At 39.6% G+C, this 21,126-nt stretch overlaps 2 protein-coding genes across 2 annotated transcripts; one reads left to right on the top strand and one right to left on the bottom strand.

Annotated features, from left to right (window-relative positions):
* Nucleotides 1-19: 19 nt before the first annotated feature.
* Nucleotides 20-18,118, top strand: Mcm2 (DNA replication licensing factor Mcm2). Its single transcript, XM_028310511.1, has 15 exons — nt 20-165; nt 408-577; nt 2,040-2,206; nt 3,934-4,123; nt 4,745-5,237; nt 6,087-6,290; nt 7,370-7,601; nt 7,889-7,980; nt 8,154-8,239; nt 9,612-9,779; nt 11,090-11,251; nt 14,509-14,662; nt 15,154-15,253; nt 15,904-16,043; nt 17,467-18,118. The coding sequence occupies exons 1-15, from the start codon at nt 163-165 to the stop codon at nt 17,755-17,757; spliced, it is 2,652 nt and encodes an 883-aa protein (XP_028166312.1). The 5' UTR covers nt 20-162; the 3' UTR covers nt 17,758-18,118.
* Nucleotides 18,119-19,132: 1,014 nt separating this feature from the next.
* On the bottom strand, nt 19,133-21,080 carry LOC114357064 (zinc finger CCHC domain-containing protein 10). Its single transcript, XM_028310508.1, has 3 exons — nt 20,852-21,080; nt 20,605-20,772; nt 19,133-20,184 (listed from the first exon to the last, which is right to left on the bottom strand). Exons 1-3 carry the CDS (start codon nt 20,893-20,895, stop codon nt 19,989-19,991), a joined length of 408 nt encoding a protein of 135 aa, XP_028166309.1. The 5' UTR covers nt 20,896-21,080; the 3' UTR covers nt 19,133-19,988.
* Nucleotides 21,081-21,126: the final 46 nt, after the last annotated feature.

Here is a 21,126-nt window from a genome sequence, read left to right as displayed (position 1 = left end):
GCAGACGCAAAATTCGCGCGTAATTTTGACAGTTTGTGACAGCTTCAAGAAGCTAACCTGTTTGTGTTTTTGTTCTTGTTATTTTACATATTTGTTGCATAAACATAAGAAATATCGTGCCTTTTACGTTTTGTTTGATTAATTAGTTAGTTAAGCATAATCATGGTAAGTTGAAGCCCGTTTTGTATGGTTTTGAAACAGCTAATTAGACGCATAATGATTCTCCCGTTACCCCAGCGGTTAGGCGTTAACTTGTGGTTTATAAAACCTACTATTAATTTGTAATATTCTTCTGACAAAATATGCCTTCTGTGAATGCTACTAAGCGTAGTTCCATAAATCGGCTTTACTTTTGCCATTCTAGAACAAAGCAAGTTCATCAGATAACCTAACCTAATTCTCTTCAGAGTTCACCAACACCTGATACGCCGGCGTCTGATAGAGACGGAGCGCGGTCCAGGATGACGTCACCAGCCCGGGAGTACGAGATGTTTGAGGATGAGGGGGACATCCTCGGGGATAACCCTAATGAGGAGGAAGAGGATGGGGAAGAACTGTTTGGTGATAATATGGAAGCGTGAGTGAATTTACTTTTTAATATTGGCATTTTTTGTCTGGTATTATCTCATAATTAACTAGCTTTACACCTGGGGTTTTCCCGGAAATTATTCTAATTTTTCACGCCCTAAAAACCATCCTTGGACTTCAACAAACATTTTTATTATTATTCTCTTTATTAACTTTGGTTCTAAATTTTAAATATTTTTTACAATGTAAATTATCAAATTATTATTATCTATATTTTCTTCTTAAAGATTCTCGGAACTGGTTGTTCCGGTATTGCAAGAGAACCTCACGGGTTGTTAACCAAGTGATGGTCCTCTTGTAGGAATCGCCGTACAATTCGGCACGTATTGAGAATTGCAGCTTTCTGCATATTGTAAAAGGTATTAGTATCAGGGTATTGGTTCTTAAATTTGTCGAATAGCCTTTTACAATAAACAGTTCGGTCGGTCTCTAATTTAGTTATGTAGTAGTAGGTGCGCATGATAAATATGTTAACTTCATCGTTCCATCTCATGCGCACTCTTGGTTTTCCGGCTTTGGTGGTCGCAGGTTGTGATGCAAAAGTAGATGCTACCTGCGAAACAGCCTCAGTCGGATTAGCTGTATTACTAGAAGTGGGTGAATCTGGGCTATTTTCGTTTGTTTCGGCTGTAGTAAACTTGTCGGTCGGGACCCGCCTGCTCAATCCCCTACCGCCGATGGATCGCATACTGTGGCATCCAGCATCGGCTCCAGATGCGCCCCGGCGATGTGAATCCGGGCAACTTTCGTCTATTTCGGCTGTAGTAAACTTGTCGGTAGAGACCCGCCTGCTCAATCCCCTACCGCCGATGGACCGCATACTGTGGCATCCAGCATCGGCTCCAGATGCGCCCCGGCGATCGCCCCCGGGCAGCGACTCTATACTTGACAATCTTCTTGACCTTAGCTCCATTTTTAATGGGTCACCTTTACCTCGTTGGCCGCGTAAGTTTTGAAAGTACGCGTGTCCGCCCCCCACGTGGCCAGATGTTCGGCTCGGACGAAAGGTAGGATTTTGGGGGGCTTATTATTATTATTATTATAGCTTTATATTCCACATTTTTACAGTTTGATTCAATTAATCTGTATCTCTTGTTTAACAAACATTTATAACAAAGAATTGGTAAAATTGGTCAAGGCATTGTTGAGTTATGCGCTTACCAACACATTTTGCGATTCATTTTTATTTAAATTTGCTTTTTCACTGGGCTTGAAATAGAACATTTACCAAAATTACTGGATTAAATGGTTATTTATGGCCCTTTATCTTTCTGCTAAAATTCAGACCAGTAATAAAACATTGTACCTATTTAAAGTTACAGCTGTTGTTTTTAAAATTTAGCTTAAGTTTCTTGAGAAATTGAAGCAATTATTTATTATTAATCATACCTACCTTGATTTGAATAGATTGTTATTCCAAATGTATTGACATATCCAATTACTGATTCCAGTGATTACCGTCCAATGCCAGCGCTGGATCGCTACGATAATGAAGACTTGGACGAAGACGACTACGACCCTATGTCCATCGAGGACCGAGTGGCGGCCGAGCAGGAACTTCGCCGCCGGGACCGCGACGAAGGCAGGGTGCGGAGGGATGACCGTGGTTTGCTGTACGGTAAGTTGACCAAATGTCAAATTGTTAAATAAGATAGTTGAGGCCGTAGCGCTGGACTGCTACGACGACGAAGACGACTACGACCCGATGTGGCAGGGCAGGGTGCGGAGGGATGACCGTGGCTTGTTGTACGGTAAGTTGTCAAAATGTTGAAATTGTTAAAAAAGATAGTTAAGGCCGTCCAATGCCAGCGCTGCACTGCTACGACGACAAAGACGACTACGACCCGATGTCCATCGACGACCGTGGCTTACTGTACGGTAAGTTGACAAAATGTTGTAATTGTTAAATAAGATGGTTAAGGCCGTCCAATGCCAGCGCTGGACTGCTACGACGACGAAGACGACTACGACCCGATGTGGCAGGGCAGGGTGCGGAGGGACGACCGTGGTTTGCTGTACGGTAAGTTGACAAAATGTTGAAATTGTTAAATAATATAGTTAAGGCCGTCCAATGCCAGCGCTGGACTGCTACGACGACGAAGACGACTACCACCCGATGTGGCAGGGCAGGGTGCGGAGGGACGACCGTGGTTTGCTGTACGGTAAGTTGACAAAATGTTGAAATTGTTAAATAATATAGTTAAGGCCGTCCAATGCCAGCGCTGGACTGCTACGACGACGAAGACGACTACCACCCGATGTGGCAGGGCAGGGTGCGGAGGGACGACCGTGGTTTGCTGTACGGTAAGTTGACAAAATGTTGAAATTGTTAAATAATATAGTTAAGGCCGTCCAATGCCAGCGCTGGACTGCTACGACGACGAAGACGACTACCACCCGATGTGGCAGGGCAGGGTGCGGAGGGACGACCGTGGTTTGCTGTACGGTAAGTTGACAAAATGTTGAAATTGTTAAATAATATAGTTAAGGCCGTCCAATGCCAGCGCTGGACTGCTACGACGACGAAGACGACTACCACCCGATGTGGCAGGGCAGGGTGCGGAGGGACGACCGTGGTTTGCTGTACGGTAAGTTGACAAAATGTTGAAATTGTTAAATAATATAGTTAAGGCCGTCCAATGCCAGCGCTGGACTGCTACGACGACGAAGACGACTACCACCCGATGTGGCAGGGCAGGGTGCGGAGGGACGACCGTGGTTTGCTGTACGGTAAGTTGACAAAATGTTGAAATTGTTAAATAATATAGTTAAGGCCGTCCAATGCCAGCGCTGGACTGCTACAACGACTACGACCCGATGTCCATCGAGGACCGAGTACCGGCCGAGCAGGAACTTTGCCGCCGGAGCGTGATGAAGGCAGGGTGCGGAGGGACGATTTGATGGTTGAAACTTGCAGAATAGGGACATTAAAGATACTTAAAAAAAATAGTTTTAAGAATTTAAGTTCTTAAACTTACGCGTTCCATTTCAACTAAAATAGTAAGACTAGTCTGCTTGTGACCACGGCTGCAGCATCGCAGCCGAAACGTCAAGCCGTGAGTACATAATATAACTCATTATTAAACGTCGCGTTAAGACCAGTGCCTTCTTAATTGATATTATAAAAAACTAGCCTTTCAGTATAGTAACAGAAAAATATTTTATCACATTGAAAATATTGTAATTAAATCAAGCATAGTTCAGTTTATCAGCTTTCAATGTTTACATCTATTGTCCATAAATAAAACTTTGCTTAGTGGATTGATGGTGCAGTGTATCTAGACACGCGGTAGCATGTCCAGCCAAGTTCAAGTAACACGATGTCTTTATTTATTTAATCCCCAGATGATTCCGACGAAGAGGGCGGTGAAGCGCCGCGAGCTAAACGCCGCCGCGCCGCCGAGAAGGCAGCTATGGGTACGGACGAACAAGTGGAAGGGGGTATTGAGAGTATCGAGAACCTAGAGGACACTAAAGGATACACCACCAAGGAGTGGGTGTCTATGCTGGGACCGCGGACTGAGATTGCTAACAGGTAATGTTACAAACCTTTTTACTAACTACCTATTAGGGATGTTAGGGATATGTAGTTTCGGTTATGGATACGGTTACGGATATACGAATAATATTATACCGGTTATGGTTACGGATATTTTTTTATTTCGGATATCCGAAAGTTTCGGTCACGGATATCCATAACATCCCTGCTATTTATTACTAATTGTAAAAGTGCTTTTTAAAAGCCTACTTGCAAAATAAAATGAGTTTTGTAAGAGTTTTGAGTTATAGAACTCATAAGTTTTATTCACTGTGACTACTCAACCTTCACTGGTTGGGGTTCATTGGAGGTCAATCTGTAGTAGGTTCTGGCTATACAGGAGTTGCATTGATGGGAAACTAGAAAGAGTGGTGGAATAAGTAATGTAAACCTTTGATTAAGGGATCTTTCAAATTAGATGTTTTTTTTTAGATGGATGCCAGTTGTTGGTTTGAAAGAACTCTTAAGTTGTTGTGAAATAATTATGATAAGATGGTTCTACCTGTATTCTGTACCTACCAAACAGTTCTTTGTTCTCAATTCCACATTTGTAAGTAGATAAAAATAATTTAAAAATTCTGTCTACCTATCATTATAACAATTTTTTCTTATTTTTAGGTTCAAAAACTTCCTCCGCACATACACAAACAGCAAAGGCCAGTTCGTATACAAGGACCGGATCCGTCGAATGTGCGAGCACAATCAGGCGTCTTTCCACGTGGAATTCGACGTGCTCGCTCGTCGTGAGCAAGTACTCGCTTACTTCTTGCCCGAAGCGCCTTTCCAAATGCTGCAAATATTCGACGAAGTCGCCAAAGATATTGTGCTACAAATCTTCCCTAGTTACGAGAGGGTTACATCAGAAATCCACGTCCGGATATCTGATCTTCCACTGATTGAAGAACTAAGAACGTTCAGGAAGCTGCATTTGAATCAACTTGTGAGAACGGTGGGAGTGATCACAGCGACTACGGGAGTGTTACCTCAGCTTTCCGTTGTGAAGTATGACTGTAATAGATGCGGGTATATCTTGGGACCGTTTGTTCAGAGCCAGAACTCTGAAGTGAAGCCCGGGTCTTGTCCGGAGTGTCAGAGCGCTGGGCCGTTTATGGTAAGTGAATAAGATTATTTTTTATGATGTTTGATTTTTTAAGAAGCTTATAGAAAGCTTCTAATATAGCCTAAGCGCAGACCACCGACTTTTAGTTGGCCGATAGTTGGCCCCGATTTTTAAGAAGAATCGGCCGATACCACATTGTTGTAATGTGCGCACTATCATACATCTCCATACTGATTAACAGCCCGATCCAACTATCGGCTAACTTAAAGTCGGTAGTCTGCACCTAGTCTTAATGTTTTTAAAAAAATCTGGATTGTCACTAATCAAAGTCAAGTAAAAGATCACAATACATCTTTAGTCAGTCAGGTCTTTTCTGTGCCATCTGAGCCTTATTTGTGGCATCGTCCAATTAACTAACCCCTTTTCGTAATTTAACTGACTGAATCTGAAAATGGCAACTCTAAAAAGAACAGAAAGACCGAGTTAACGTCACTGTCCACATGTAATCTAAAACTGGGATCTTACTTTAACTTCAAAAATCTGTCAAACTCCATACAAAAAACACCGACTATCGTCAAAGTTAGGGTCAAAATTAGGTGGTGCAACTCGGCTTAAGTGTTACACCAAGCATATAATAAGATGTATTTCATATACATACAGTCAGCATCAAATAGTTCGTAACACCCAAAGTAGCCAAAAAGTTCGCAACATGCTTTTGTTATTATCGGATATTTTTTTTATCTACACTTGGCCTGTATCTTACCTGATGGTAAGTGACGATCAGGCCGAATAAATAAGGTTGTGTTGTCAACTTATTGGCCACTTTGAGTGTCATGAACTATTTAACGTAACTCTACAAGCAACAGCTCTTTAAATGTCTCCACCATAACTCTTCCCCAGGTGAACATGGAACAAACAGTGTACCGCAACTACCAGAAGGTCACCATCCAGGAATCCCCGGGCCGCATTCCCGCGGGACGCATTCCTCGTAGTAAAGAGTGCGTGTTACTAGCTGACCTGTGCGACCGATGCAAGCCGGGCGATGAAGTGGATCTTACTGGCATATACACGAATAACTATGATGGATCTTTGAACACGGAGCAGGTGAGAGTTTTCATTTAGCAAGAAAAAAAGAAACATTTATTGCCATGGACATCGCAATTTGACAAAAGAGGTATAAAAAAAGAAGCAAATAAGACAGAGGTGACACATAAAACAATGGAAGAGAAAGTTAACTGAGCAGTGCCACCCTGTCGCACAGCGATGTCCATCGCAATGGGACCCCACTCAGCATATGCCGTGGCCCCCGGTGAGGGAGGCCACGACGCTGGTTTTCAGTGTGCCCCATGCTGAGTGGGAGTCACGGACACTAACCTATACTGCATAAAATATACATACATAAATACATAATAATAGTGCGCCTATAATTTAAGTGTAAGTACAGTATTATAAAGAAAAGATGTGATCAGATATTATAAATAAAACTATTAGTACTATACTAACTATTTAGCCACTGTCAGCCATCTACCTGTCCTGAAGTCATCGGTCCATCGAGCTACGTTTGTCAACGTGATAGTTCTATCCATTTTGTCGCTATTGATGTAAATGCACGAGCGTCAATGCGACGATCATCACACGTTTCATCCACGAAGACGCGCCCCACCATTCTTCCGCTAATGTTTGAGTGTTATCAGTACACGCTAAATCATCCATGAGTGCACACGCACACTACAATATTGACCAAAAATTGGTGGGGCGCGTCTTCGTGGATGAAACGATCATTACTTCAAGTCCTAAGACAAATTAATGTAAACCCCTTTGCTTGCATTTGAGTCTGTGTTATTTGTCCATAAACTTACTCTATGGTGCGTTTTACGCACGTTTGTCGACGTGATAGTTTTGTCGCTATTGATGTAAATGCGCGAGCGACAATGCGACAATCGTCACACTAGAAAACTGTACTTTTTACAGAGGCTGCTTCTCAAAAAAATATTGCCAATTACATAGTAGACCTAGCTTACGATGCGAGGAAGTTAATTCACTCCTTTTCAAAATTCTGGGTAACCCATGGTCATTCCGAGAAGTCTGAGAAAATCCCAGGAAATATCTAAGCTTCTGGATAGAATTCCATAGAGAAACACAATACTAATAAATTATGTTGATACTAGTTTTGTATATTTTAGGGTTTCCCAGTATTCGCCACGGTCATCATAGCTAACTACATAGTAGTGAAAGACTGCAAGCACATAGTCGAGTCTCTAACGGACGAAGACGTGGCCAACATCATCAAGCTATCAAAAGACCCTCAGATCGGGGAGCGCATAGTGCAGAGCATAGCCCCTTCGATATACGGACACGAATATATTAAGAGGGGCTTAGCCTTGGCACTGTTTGGAGGGGAGGCAAAGAATCCAGGTATGTAATATTATATAATTCTTTCATTTCAGGTAATTTAAAGTAACAGACTTATCAACTCGGAAAGGGATTAACACCGTATCGTCTTTCGCGAGCTGTTATCGCCTTTCGCACGCTGTCAACCGCTACGGTGCGTTGCAGTATGGAGTTTCATACAAATAATACTGACTGCCTCGAGTTGATACGGTTACGATCCCTTTCCGGGCTGATAAGTGCGCTACGTCCTTTATTCTCCACTGCAAAAGCATATAACCCACTTCGACTTACCTGTATTTTTTTTCTTTCAGGTGAAAAACATAAAGTGAGAGGTGATATTAATGTGCTTATCTGTGGTGATCCTGGTACAGCTAAATCACAATTTTTGAAGTACACAGAAAAGGTAATAATTCGTTCATACAGTTCATACATTTTTATTTAGTTCTTTTGTTGGAATTTCAGTCTTGTCTGAATATTTGACTGATGCAGTGTCTTTTAGCAACAATATAATTTAATCTTTGCTCCGGTACTATGGTATTGTAGGATAAGATCCATGATTTGATGCATTCTTTACAGATAGCACCTAGAGCCGTATTCACAACTGGCCAAGGCGCCAGTGCCGTTGGTTTGACAGCTTACGTCAGAAAGAACCCAACCACCAGGTACTTACAATTTTACCCTAGATACGCCAATGATCCCACACTAAGGTTTTATGTACAGCAAGTAAACTTCCTATAAAATGTCGAATTTCTCCAATAGATTTAAACTTTCCCGTAAGGCCCGGTTTCCACCAAAGCGGAGTGCAGAAGTGTTTTGAATAATCAATCAGATTTCATTATATCTACATCTCCGCTCCGCACCCTGTCAAATTCTATAGAAAAACGAGTCCGCCCGACACATCTCTCTTCTCCGCTCCGCTTTGTAGAAACCGGGCCTTAGGTTCAAACATTTCAACAGACAAATATGACACCATTCCCCAATAATTCGATATCACAACTTTTCTAAACAAACACTTCATTCTGGTCTTAAAAACTTAATTAATTTTAAATTACCTGTAAATTACGATTTTTGGTCGCATTGTAATTGTAAAAAGTATAGCCTGACCAGGAACATAAAAACCCTGGCATAGAGGCGCTTCAATTGCATTTGATAGTGCAACACTGAGTACAGTCGTACCTGTGTTAAATTAATAGGCTAACTTTATGTATCAGGATTCAGGATTACGGGCTAATTTGATATTTTCATAAATTAACGAAAAAATATTATTGTAGGTAACCTGATTTAAATAAATTAAATGAAACCATCAATCGAGCTAGTAGATTTATTTTATTATTCATCAATAATCAAATTCAGAACTTGAATATTCAACTGCAATGTCTGCTCATGAACGCTTCAAACTCGGTACTTCTTTCCCAATCCCATAAAATTCAACACTTAGAAAGTGACAAATTTTTTAAAATAGGTAGTTGAAACAAACCACAGCTAATTTTCATAGTGGACTGTACTATACGATAAACATGTCAGTCAATTTGACAACCTTTGTCGGAAACATTATTCAATGAAAATATTGTCCGAACCCTTAGTATTTCTCTTCGACAAATACTTTAACACATTGTGAACCACTTTTCTTTCACGACTATAAAAATATTTTAGCAATTTAATTCATAAAACCAATTGCGCACATTTAAAATAAAGTTTGTTTACACTTTGACAGCAATAGACTGACATGCAAGGTGACATGTCAATGAAGTTTTCAGTTACTGTTGCCATTAAAAGAAATTAGTACCATTAGTTTTCCGCAACATGGCGAGGGTTTTTATGTTCCTGGTCAGGCTATAGTTTAATTGAGTTGACAAAATAGTGACGTCACTTGCTTGTAGTGCCATACAAAATCTATGGGAGAGTTTCGTTTTGACAGTTTAAAAAAGTACGTCAATTGATTGGTGGTGTCAACATGTCTATTGAGGAAAATTGTCGCTTTCATTTCGTATACAACCTATCATCGAAGTGTTGACTTGCTCCTTGTTTTCACAGAGAGTGGACATTAGAAGCGGGCGCTTTAGTGTTAGCGGACCGCGGCGTGTGTCTCATCGACGAGTTCGACAAGATGAACGATCAAGACCGCACCTCCATCCACGAGGCCATGGAGCAGCAGTCCATATCCATATCTAAAGCCGGCATCGTCACGTCGCTGCACGCCAGGTAAACTCCTTTAAATACAGCCTAAACCGTCATAAAAGTCATTTATTTCCTACAAGTAGGCCTTCAAATCGCTGGGCCGCTGGAGCAGAAAAGTTCTCAAGTGGCGACCACGAGCCGAAAGACGTAATTTGGGCAGGCCTCCCACTAGGTGGACCGACGATCTGGTGAAGGTCGCGGGAGGTGCTTGGATGCGGGCGGCGCAGGACCGGTCTTTGTGAAAATCCTTGGGGGAGGCCTTTGTCCAGCGGTGGACGGCTTTCGGCTGAAACGACGAGGCCTTCAAAAACACTTACATATCCCAGTATTACTTTTTTTTTATGTGATAGGAGGCAAACGAGCAGACGGATCACCTGATGGTAAGTGATTACCGTCGCCCATAGACACCCGCAGACCCAGGGGCGTTACAGGTGCGTTGCCGGCCTTTAAGATAAAGATACGCTCTCCTCTTGAAAGCTTGCAGGCCTCTTTAACCGTTCCACTGCTTCGGGACAGTAAATGCGCCAGTGTTAGGAGAAGCAGCGCAAGACACCCAACTCAAACACTGTGATCTAGTGGTAAGACCCTTACCTGCTTCAGACTCAGATGTCCCGAGTTGGATTCCTAGTGGGGGCAACGTTTACTGCTTAATTTGGTTGCTGATAGGGCTTGTTCTGAGTCCGCCTAGCTAGCTACCACCATCTTACCTAAGTCTGTCGTCATAACAACAATGTTAACAGCATCTTTGTGTTCTAGCAGTTGGATGTGAGATAGCCAGTTCCTTCTACTCCATCATAATCATATCATAACTTACTAATGTTAAAAACGATGGAGTGGACTGTATGTAGAGATAGGCCTGCCGGTGGTGATATTATGCTAGAAGCAAGGAAACACTCCAAAATAGGGCCAAAAAGGTATATTGCTCAAGACATTAACACTAGAACACCAGAGAGTAGTAAAAGCAACTTCAAAATCTAAAACAATATTAAAAAAAAGTAAAAAAAAAACAAACAATTTATCAAAAGAGGATTGCTGGCCAAACTGCCAGCAACATTTCGACTGTTTTTATAGTTTAGAAGAATATTTTAATCATTGTTGAAATTCTAAAATATGGACAACCCACTTAAGTAACATTGTAAATTATATTATTCTCTTTACCTACCTATATTGTACGACCGAAATGGGCAAACTGTCGGTTCCTGTGTTATTTAACATCCATTTAACAACAATGTATGCACAGTTTTGACAATAAATGACTATCTATCTATCTGTCTATCTACTGCTGAGATAGGTAATTATTTCTCAAATAAACTAATATCAGAATTTAATTTCAGATGCTCTATAATAGCAGCCGCCAATCCGATCGGCGGGCGATACGACGCGTCGCTCACGTTCACAGAAAACGTGAACCTCTCCGAACCGATTCTGTCCAGATTCGACGTCCTCTGCGTGGTTAGAGACGAGGCCGATCCTATGCAAGACGCGCATTTGGCTAAGTAAGTTTATATACAAGACATAATTTTATTTCCAGAATGTTTTTTGTACAAACATTTACACACAACATTTACAGGAGTAATTTTTTCTTGTTTTATTGTGACTTTACTGCTTGTTGTGCCGTCTCTGCTATGGCCAAATCGTTACTATAATGCATTAAAAGAATATTTTTAACATGTTAAATTTGATTTTGATATTGATTGGTTAGCGTTAAAAAGTAGCCAAAAAGTTCGCAACACGCCTTTGTTTCTATTAGAATAAGGTTGCGTTGTCCATTTTGAGTGTCACGAACACGCTGATTGTATAAGTGTGCCATATAAATATTGATGAGGTTATATGATGGTAAATACCTATGATACCTTTACTTGTTGAAAACACATTGTCTCGCTTCTCCTTTATTTACTTAAGAATAGCTTCCAGTTATAGATCGTTTCATCCACGAAGACGCGCCCCACTAATTTTTGGTCTCGGTCGCGCGGGGTGCGGGGAGTTTGATCCGAGCAAGCCGAGCGGCATTATTGTAGAGTGCGTGTGCACTCATGGATAATTTAGCGTGTACCGATAACACTCAAACCACAAAATATAACAGAAGACAAACTCCATACTAAACGCGCTCGAGCCACGCACACATAGACACCGNTATGAACCAAATAGTATGAATTCATGGATAAAATAAATATTTTTTTCCGATGCGCAATAAAATTCGCCCGCTGTGTCCTGAAGAAAAAATTTTTTTCACCTGCTTTTTGCGAAAAAAGTACCATACAATGTTATATTTTTATAATCCTGATAAATGTAGCTTTCAGGTCATATTTTTTTATTAGATTATCTCCAGCGGTTTAAAAGTAGACGACGTTTATTTAAAAAAATACTTTTTGGTTTTTGTGAATTTTACTCAATATTTCAATTTTTTTGTATGAAAAGGCAAAAAGTTTGTTCTAGAAATGAATTCGCCATCCTTTAATTATCCGAAAATGATACCACATTTGCCATAATACTCATAGTTTTGAAGATATGGGTCTTAAAGTGAAGCGCGGTTGAAGGAAACTTGCCCCCCCTCCCCCTGCTACCACAGGGGGGGCTCCCGATGTCTACCGACGGAAATCCACTCAGGAGCACCTAAAGAACCACTGTTGTAAAAATGAGCCTTCTATACCAAAGTGGAGGGGTTCTTGCACTAAATTCCCTACTAATACTCAAAACAATATCTGAGCAGTTCTCAATTTTTAAGCACCTCTCAAATTAAGTTGCACTCAAACGCCACTTATAGATGATCCACGCTGAACTGTCCCGCCAAACTCAATGACAGGGGGGCGCTACCATCGTTCAACTATATGGTTTCCAACATGGCAAAAATCTGAACCAGCGATCCGGTATTGACGGTGGCGCCCCACTGTCAATGTCATCGACAGGACAGTCCAGTATTTTGGAACTATATATGAATTTTCGCATACTGAAACGTCATTCAACGCTAAGCATTACTCAAACAACTGTCAAATCGTCTTAAGCAGCTGTTATATTTGAGAGTGCTTGCGCGGTATCTTAAATCCTATTCTTATACCTAACGGCCGAATACTGAAACACTACTCAAATCTGTCACTCAGCTGACGGGCTCCTAAATTTAAGTATCCTTCAATTTTAAATGGTATAGCCTGACCAGGAACATAAAAACCCTCGCCATATTGCGGAAAACTAATGGTACTAATTTCTTTTAATGGCAACAGTAACTAAAAACTTCATTGATATGTCACCTTGCATGTCAGTCTATTGTTGTCAAAGTGTAAACAAACTTTATTTTAAATGTGCGCAATTGATTTTGTGAATGAAATTGCTAAAATCTTTTTATAGTCGTGNGGCTTCAAATCCGTTGAGTAGCGTTTGAGAATACCATTTAAAATTGAAGGATACTTAAATTTAGGAGCCCGTCAGCTGAGTGACAGATTTGAGTAGTGTTTCAGTATTCGGCCGTAAGCAGCTCTCAAATGTTTACATAATGGCAACATTTACCAAAAAAAGTATGTTTTCATTTACACAAATGATAACTTTACGTCTTTTATCCATTACACGCAGCATCGTTTGGTTATGTATTGTCTTTTATGGAAATATACTCAATCAACTTAACATAGAACAGTTTATTTTTAGTTTCTATTATATATAAATTTCGTTTTATCATATAAAAATAATAATGCTTGCATTTTTATTTAATTAAAATAATGGTATAGATGACCCACGCTGAACTGTCCCACCAAACTCAATGACAGGGGGGCGCTACCATCGTTCATCTATATGGTTTCCAACATGGCAAAAATCGGAACCAGCGATCCGGTATTGACGGTGGCGCCCCACTGTCAATGTCATCGATAGGACAGTCCAGTATTTTGGAACTATAATGGAGAGTTGTTGATTTGTCAATTTGATGCTCTGTCAGTCAACAATGATAAATGTCAATTGTGGTTACGTTTCGGTCCACGATCGCCACTTAATAGATTTCAACAATAAAAAGTATCACCTTTAAAATANATAGTGTCAACCACTCAACTAAATACTACTTCCTTCTCGTGTATTTGTTTGCAAACTATTACTATAATAACGTACTAAATATAAATAAGTATACGTGGTTAAGCCGTGTGGTGACGGCAGAGTAGAATACATTTGTCACCAACCCCTACTCTTCCCGCGGGTGTCGTAAGAAGCGACTTAGGGACTACACATCAAACAGAGAATGGGCAGCAGCGCTCTCTGAAAAACATCAATCTTTTAAACTGCGATCTCCAACCCGCCTGCCAAGCGTGGAGATTATGGCAAAACCCTCCACTATAGTAGAGGAGGCTCATAGTCCGGCAGTGGACTGTAAAGGGCTGTTGATGATGATACGTGGTTATCTGTTATTGTCTTTCTTGCATAGTATTAAGAGTAACATTTTTCTATCATAACGAAATAAACACAACACATGACAAGACAACCCTAGCGCGACGGCCGAGCGTGCGAGCGAGAGAGGTATGCAAAGCGAGGTACATACATGAGTTTACCTTCTGTTATATTTTGTGCTCAAACATTCGCGGAGGAAACGATCTATACAAGGACTTTTCCATTTGTGTTACTAAATAAATACTCAAATGAAATCATTCTATGTAGTACAACAGTGCCGAAATATCGGAAACTCAAAATTAAGGTACATGGTAGCAATCCCGTCAATAATAACAATAATAGTAATTGTAATAGTGACCATGAAAGTTTAAAACAATATATTCTTGTACAGATTCGTAGTCAGCTCTCACATACGCCACCACCCGACGCAGCAAGGCACCGTGCTAGAAGACACCAACGGCCCCGACCCAGAGTTCACGCTGCAACAGGACTTGCTCAAGAAATACATCGTGTATTCTAGAGAGAATGTCCACCCTAAGTTACAGGTTTGTGGTGCCACTCAGCTGTAAAGCCTGGTCCGTGAGCACGTAGAATTTTGTCCAATGACCCCAAGCTACCCATCCTTATCGCTCGCGCGTAATTATGTTGCTGTCGCGATCGCACACTCACTGCGGGCGCCCGTCGCACAGTGTCTTTATTAATAATTAATTATCCTATCTCTGTTGCCATTTATAAAGACTTCAAAATGGAGGAGGTTCTATTGTTGTAACATATTTTATCTATAAGACATAGGAACTGCTGAACACAGGCTTCCCTCCAAAGACCTTCACTGGTTGGGTTTTTATTGGCGGTCAAGCTGTAGATACTGGCTACACAGGAGTTGTAGCGGTGGGAAGAGTCCCGTAGGCTTCCCTCCCCCAATGATTTCCATAATTACCGGTTGGTAGCAGCCTGCATTCAGCACATTCCTGATACCTTTATAAGCTACATATTTTTCTTTTATCTTTACTAATTAATAACTTGTTTGTTTTCGCAGAACATGGACCAAGACAAAGTGGCTAAAATGTACAGTCAGCTTCGACAAGAGTCGTTAGCTACGGGAAGTCTGCCCATCACTGTGCGACACATCGAGTCAGGTTAGTAAATAAATAATAAAATCTACATGTAAACATAGATCGCGCTATGAGAGTTGAGGCTATGAACTCCAACAAAAATTTGTATCTGTATAATGCTGATGTCTTACGTAGTCGGACTGACAAGTGCTTTCTGTCTCGCTTGCAGAGATTTAACAAGAGTGAGGTAGCTAGTGTGTTCGACATTTGAACTTGTATAATGTGTTGTTTGTGTATCATGTTCAAATACAACATCAGTGTGAGTTTGTGTTCGCCTCAACTTTTGTTGAGCGACCTATACAAGGTTCAAAAACAGCTCGTCTTGTAAAGCGAAGTTTAGACCAGCAATAAAATTGGCAGAAGTTGATTTCCGCAAGCTGTCAGCACTGTGTAAATCTTGCAGAAGTTGGCTTGCCACAGCTATTTACACCGTGGGAAAAAGAACTTTTATTACAAAAGCCTGGTCCGTAAGCACGTAGAATTTTGTCTAATGACCCCAAGCTACCCATCCTAATCGCTCGCGCGTAATTATGGTGCTGTCGCGCTCGCACACTCACTTCGGGCGCCCGTCGCACAGTCGCGACAGCAATACGTTAGTCTAGTCGTCACATAAGGCGAAAATGAGCTCTAATATTGCACAAATTTAAAAAAAAAACCTATTTTTTTGTCCCCAGTTATCCGCATGAGCGAAGCTCACGCCCGCATGCACCTACGAGCGCAAGTGTCAGAGCAGGACGTCAACATGGCCATCCGCACCATGCTAGAAAGCTTCGTGGAAACGCAGAAGTACAGCGTCATGCGTGCCATGAGACAGGTATAGCGCTGCAGTATACTGTACAAGGACAGGAAATTCCTGTCCTTAGTTATGCCAGGCCTGTTCATCTCCGCGAGTTTACATCGAAAACAAAACACGCACGATTGCCCCCTACAAGAGTACTATTCGACAAGGCCTCACATACGAGCGAACATTGACTCACGCACTCGTATTCTTGTGTATGATGGAAAAAAATAAAGAAAATGGTGTACTAAATACTGTGCAGTATTAAACTGCCTAAATAATAATAAAAACACAGAATGTACTTTTTTAAGTTGCCTCAAGACACTGAGAGGTAAATAAGTAGTTAATATTATTCATGATAATTCATGCTAAATCATGTATTTCCTCCGCCATTTTCTGCAGATTGGCACCTCACGTCACATCATTTTACCGAAGTCAGCCCTATAGCTTCGGTGCAGTACCGATCACTGACGTTTGTCAACAAAACTTCTGACAAACTTGCTTGACTCTTGAGACAAGCTAAATTACACCATATTGTTAATGACATTGAGCATACATTTTTTTAAATACCTTCGCGAAGTAAAACTTCTGTACGTAGTACTTATTATTATTCTGTGGTTATGCTCCTACATAGAGATCTTACAATCCGGGCGAGTTAACTGCGCATCTAACTATTGAAATATGGGCGTAAATAAAATATATTTCTTCCATTTTAAACTGAATTATATTTCATCAAATAAAACACCAGAAGCTGGGCCCATAACCTATTGAAATATGGGCGTAAATAAAATATATTTCTTCCATTTTAAACTGAATTATATTTCATCAAATAAAACACCAGAAGCTATTACGCCCGTCTATAGAATCAGTTGACAATAAGATGACGGTCATCAAAACATAAAGAAGAAAAGTATGCTCTATGGAAGCTATCCACGGAGTTCCGTATAAACAGTAAATTAATTTTTGCACTTCAAATCAATTACATTCAACACTAACAGCCGTGACGTCACATCGACTCTGGTACGGACGTGGCAAATGCGGGGAGTAGTGCGGGCTAGTGCGAGGGATAATCGCATTCCAGCATGGTGCGCATTTAGCTCGATCGGAAATTCGGGGTGTACACATTGTTCGCCAAAGCGTAGTCTGCCTTCGAATGTCCAAATACGTCTAAAATGGGCAGTGTCTTGGGACTTTGGAGGAGTTCGAAATTAATACACTATGGCTGTGCCTCGCATTCGTTTGATAACGTAATGAAACAAGCCACCAAACGCTCTCTGGGTTCGGTGCTCAGTCCATTCCGAACGCCGTTATATCTCACAGAATCATGTGATATTAAAAACTATACAATACAAATACAAAATTGTTTATTCAGTATCCTACCTCAGGTGTACATTTATAACAGGGTTTCAATTGGGGTTTTCTTTTAAGTAAAAACAATAACCTAACCATTATTTTCCAGACATTCCAAAAATACCTGGCCTACAAAAAAGACCACAGCGAGCTCCTATATTACATCCTACGTCAGCTCACAATGGATCAACTGGCCTACATGCGTGGTCTACACAACCATTCCCAGTCTACCATCGAGATATCCGAGCGAGACTTGGTTGAGAGGGCCAGACAAATCAATATCACAGATCTGAAACCATTCTACGATAGCAGGATATTCAAAATCAACGGTTTCTCGTATGACCAGAAGAGGAAAGTCATCGTTCATACGCTACCTGAAACACCAACCGAAACTAACTGATAGTGTATGCAAGTTGTAATTTTTGTTTAGTTCATAGGTATATTGTTAAATAGGTACGTATGTGCCCTATGTATCATGCCTATGCATATATGTCTCTGTATGTTTAAGAGAAAATATTTTTGTAAGAGATTATCTTTTAAAACAGTACAAAGAATATTTTTATAAGTTTTTGTGAGTGAGAACTTTTCTGTAAACATGAAGAAAGCCTAATCTCATTGTTTTATTATTTCGTTAAAAAAAATCCCTTTTTTGTTAATGTATTATGTCTACCTACACCTTTTGATTGAATTGACTAAACATGAAAAATTTAAATGAAGAATGTTTTTCTTATTTACATTTAGGAGCAGGTATTCCCAAAATATGTAAATTAAAGTAAATAGTAAAATGATCACGGTTATGTAATGCCTTATGTACCTTAAATTGCCAGTTTAATTACATTATTGTTTCTGTATAATAAAATAGTTAAGACCCACCTTTTAGTTTTATATAAGGATAATCTTAGGTAAGGATTTTTTGTTGAAGCTATTCAGCAAATACATATAATAATACCCTTTACTGATAAACCATGGCAGATGTAAAATAAGTGTTAAAGAAAATTGTCTTTGAAAATGCTAAATGCTCACTCCTACTATTCCAAACAAAACCAATATTTTGTACTACCCGTTTGCGCTAAGTTTGCCGGTCCGTGGAAAGCGCGTCCCTTCCCCCAACCGAGATTAAAAGCAATTAGTTAGTGATTAAACGCAATTGTCTTGTTTTACGCAATTACACATTTTTTATCAATATTAATAAATAAAAAATATTTTCAATAGTTTGCTATAGTTATAGACGCTTTCCTTCGAGTGACGTCATATCGTCAGCGGCAAACTTATCGCGAACGGATAGTAGGAAACATACTTTGACAAATGTTTTCAGCCTACGACTTCAAACCTACATAACTGAAGAATGTTTTATGTGTGTAAATGCATTACGGCCGAATACTGAAACGCCATTTAAATATTTGACGGCTTCTCAAATAGTTAAGCAGCTCCTAAACTTACATTTCGCATACTCAAAACATTATCTGAGCAGTTCTCAATTTTTAAGCACCTCTCAAATTAAGTTGCACTCAAACGCCACTTAAATGAATTTTCGCATACTGANGCCGCTAATTAGATAATTAAGTAATAATTAATCTGTTTATTAATGTAATATGTTTAGTTATTAATAAAATGATGTTGATTGCGTTATATTAAATCAAACACAGGTTAAGTTTCCATCAAAATTGTATTCATTTTTTATCAAAATTCATGTAATGACATTTTTCTAATAAATGATTTTAAGAGAATCTAAATACATAGTTTAATTGCAAAGAGTTCCTTTTTTTCTCTTATACAGTCTTATTATAAAATATTATTTTGCATTACATAAAACTATAAACTAAGACGTTCTAGTACATGTCTACGACACTAACCTATTTGAATCAGCAAGTTTTTTTACAAAGCATAAAACAACAGTACACTAACATTTAATGTCAATAATATTGTGTTATAAAACTCATTAAATTCACTCGAATATTAAGTCATTTATTGAAATTGAATATCCTATACATACATTCTAAAATAAAAATACATACCCTAAAGTTACACATACCATCTTACCAATAAACAACTTATAGTAAAGTTTTAACAATTTTACAGTTAACTAAAATCATATCAAGTTCACAAATACATTGTTTATTAGCAATCAGGTAACAAAATACAATCACATACAAAATTACAATGATATAATAATTGCCACCAGGTTTAAAAGGTTATCATGAATGAACGAACAATGTCCAAGCAACAAAGTTATAATAAATTAAAAGTACCCACATTTTTATCTTGAATGTTGAAACGCAATAATGTCTCGAGCTAATAAAAAAAATTAATAATGCATGTCAGCCTCAAATGTCCAGCATTTAGTCAAACCTGTGAGCAATCAAATAAAAAAATAATCCATTTGTGTTTAGCATAGGACAGCAAGATATTTAGATGCACAGAATTACTAAGACTACACTGGATTTTCAGATTCTTATATAAGTTCACCTAAATACTGATAAATAGGATTACCAACTTTTACAACACTACCTCTCAGGAGTTTGAAAAAATTTATATTTTAAACAATCAATTAGAAGACTAGACGAAACAGTTAGTCGGTTGGTAAGCCTACTTATAACAAGTGCATAGTAATCCTTACATAAATGTGACTGTTTAACAGTCGCTACATGAGCCAGAGTCGCTGCTGCCCTCGCTGTCGCTCTCGGAATCGCTGCTGCTGCTGCTGGAAGAATCCGAACTGTCCGATGATGACTCTGACGAACTGTCGGATGAGGAGCCATTGTCGGAGCAGTCTGAACAGTCTGATTCCTCACGTTTCTTCTTTTTAGGGATTTTGCAGGCTCCATTGCTGTTATGCAGAAAGAAATCATGAATATCAAGAAGATAACTAGCTAAACTTTCACGAAATTTAGATGTTAATATTTCAAGCTATGGCAAAATTACCCACATTTCATACAATATGATGATGATGCTGAATGCAATTATTTTTCAAGAGCAAAAACTAAGATGAAACGATTTGCTTTGCTTGCATTTTTAAAAGCAAAGGAAGCTTAAAACACCTTTGTATTCAAATAAACTTGGGATGGGTCACCGAAAAGAAATAATAAGAGGGTAGTTTATCTAGTCATAATAAGCAAGTAGAAAGAATCAACCAATCAATCAAGAAGAAAAAATCAATAAGATAAAAATAAAAGTAAGGTTATTATTAATTTTTATGTGTAGGTAGTTTGACCTTCAAAGAAATGGAAAAAAAGATGGAAGATTTTACCTGCACTGGCCTTCATCCTTGCCCTTCAAATTCTTCTTCATGACTTGTGTGCGAGACGGCCGCACCAGAATTTTGCGTTTCCCTTTACATTCGTAGCTCCAGTGCCCATATTGAAGGCACTTTTGGCATCTGATGCCTTGAGGAAATGCCGCCGCTAGTGCAGCTTGCCTGTAAAAAACAATAAAAATCAGTGAATTACGACGTAAACAAAATGAAATACTGCCAGACTTCCACCAAAGCAACCTACTTCTTCCTCATAGCCTGATGCCTGTTGTAAGTTCCCAGAGTCATGCTGATTTCCAAGTAGAGAGCTCGGGTTGAAGTCAATCAAATCTTGAGGGTAGTTAAGAACTCGTGGCAATGGGTTCGTAAACACAACTTGCTTGAATTGCTCTTGAAATGCAAATGATTATTTGATTTCGTCGCAAAAAGCAAAATCGCAATCTCCATCCAAACACAAATTGACAGCTGAAGAAAATGTTGCCAGGAAAATGTTTCCTTTTTGGATGTCAAGTTCATTCG

Source organism: Ostrinia furnacalis, unplaced genomic scaffold (assembly GCF_004193835.3).
Source record: "Ostrinia furnacalis isolate ACB-3 unplaced genomic scaffold, ASM419383v2 OfSCF3022, whole genome shotgun sequence".
Classification (NCBI taxonomy): Eukaryota; Metazoa; Arthropoda; class Insecta; order Lepidoptera; family Crambidae; genus Ostrinia; species Ostrinia furnacalis.
This window is presented reverse-complemented; position numbering and strand designations above follow the sequence as displayed.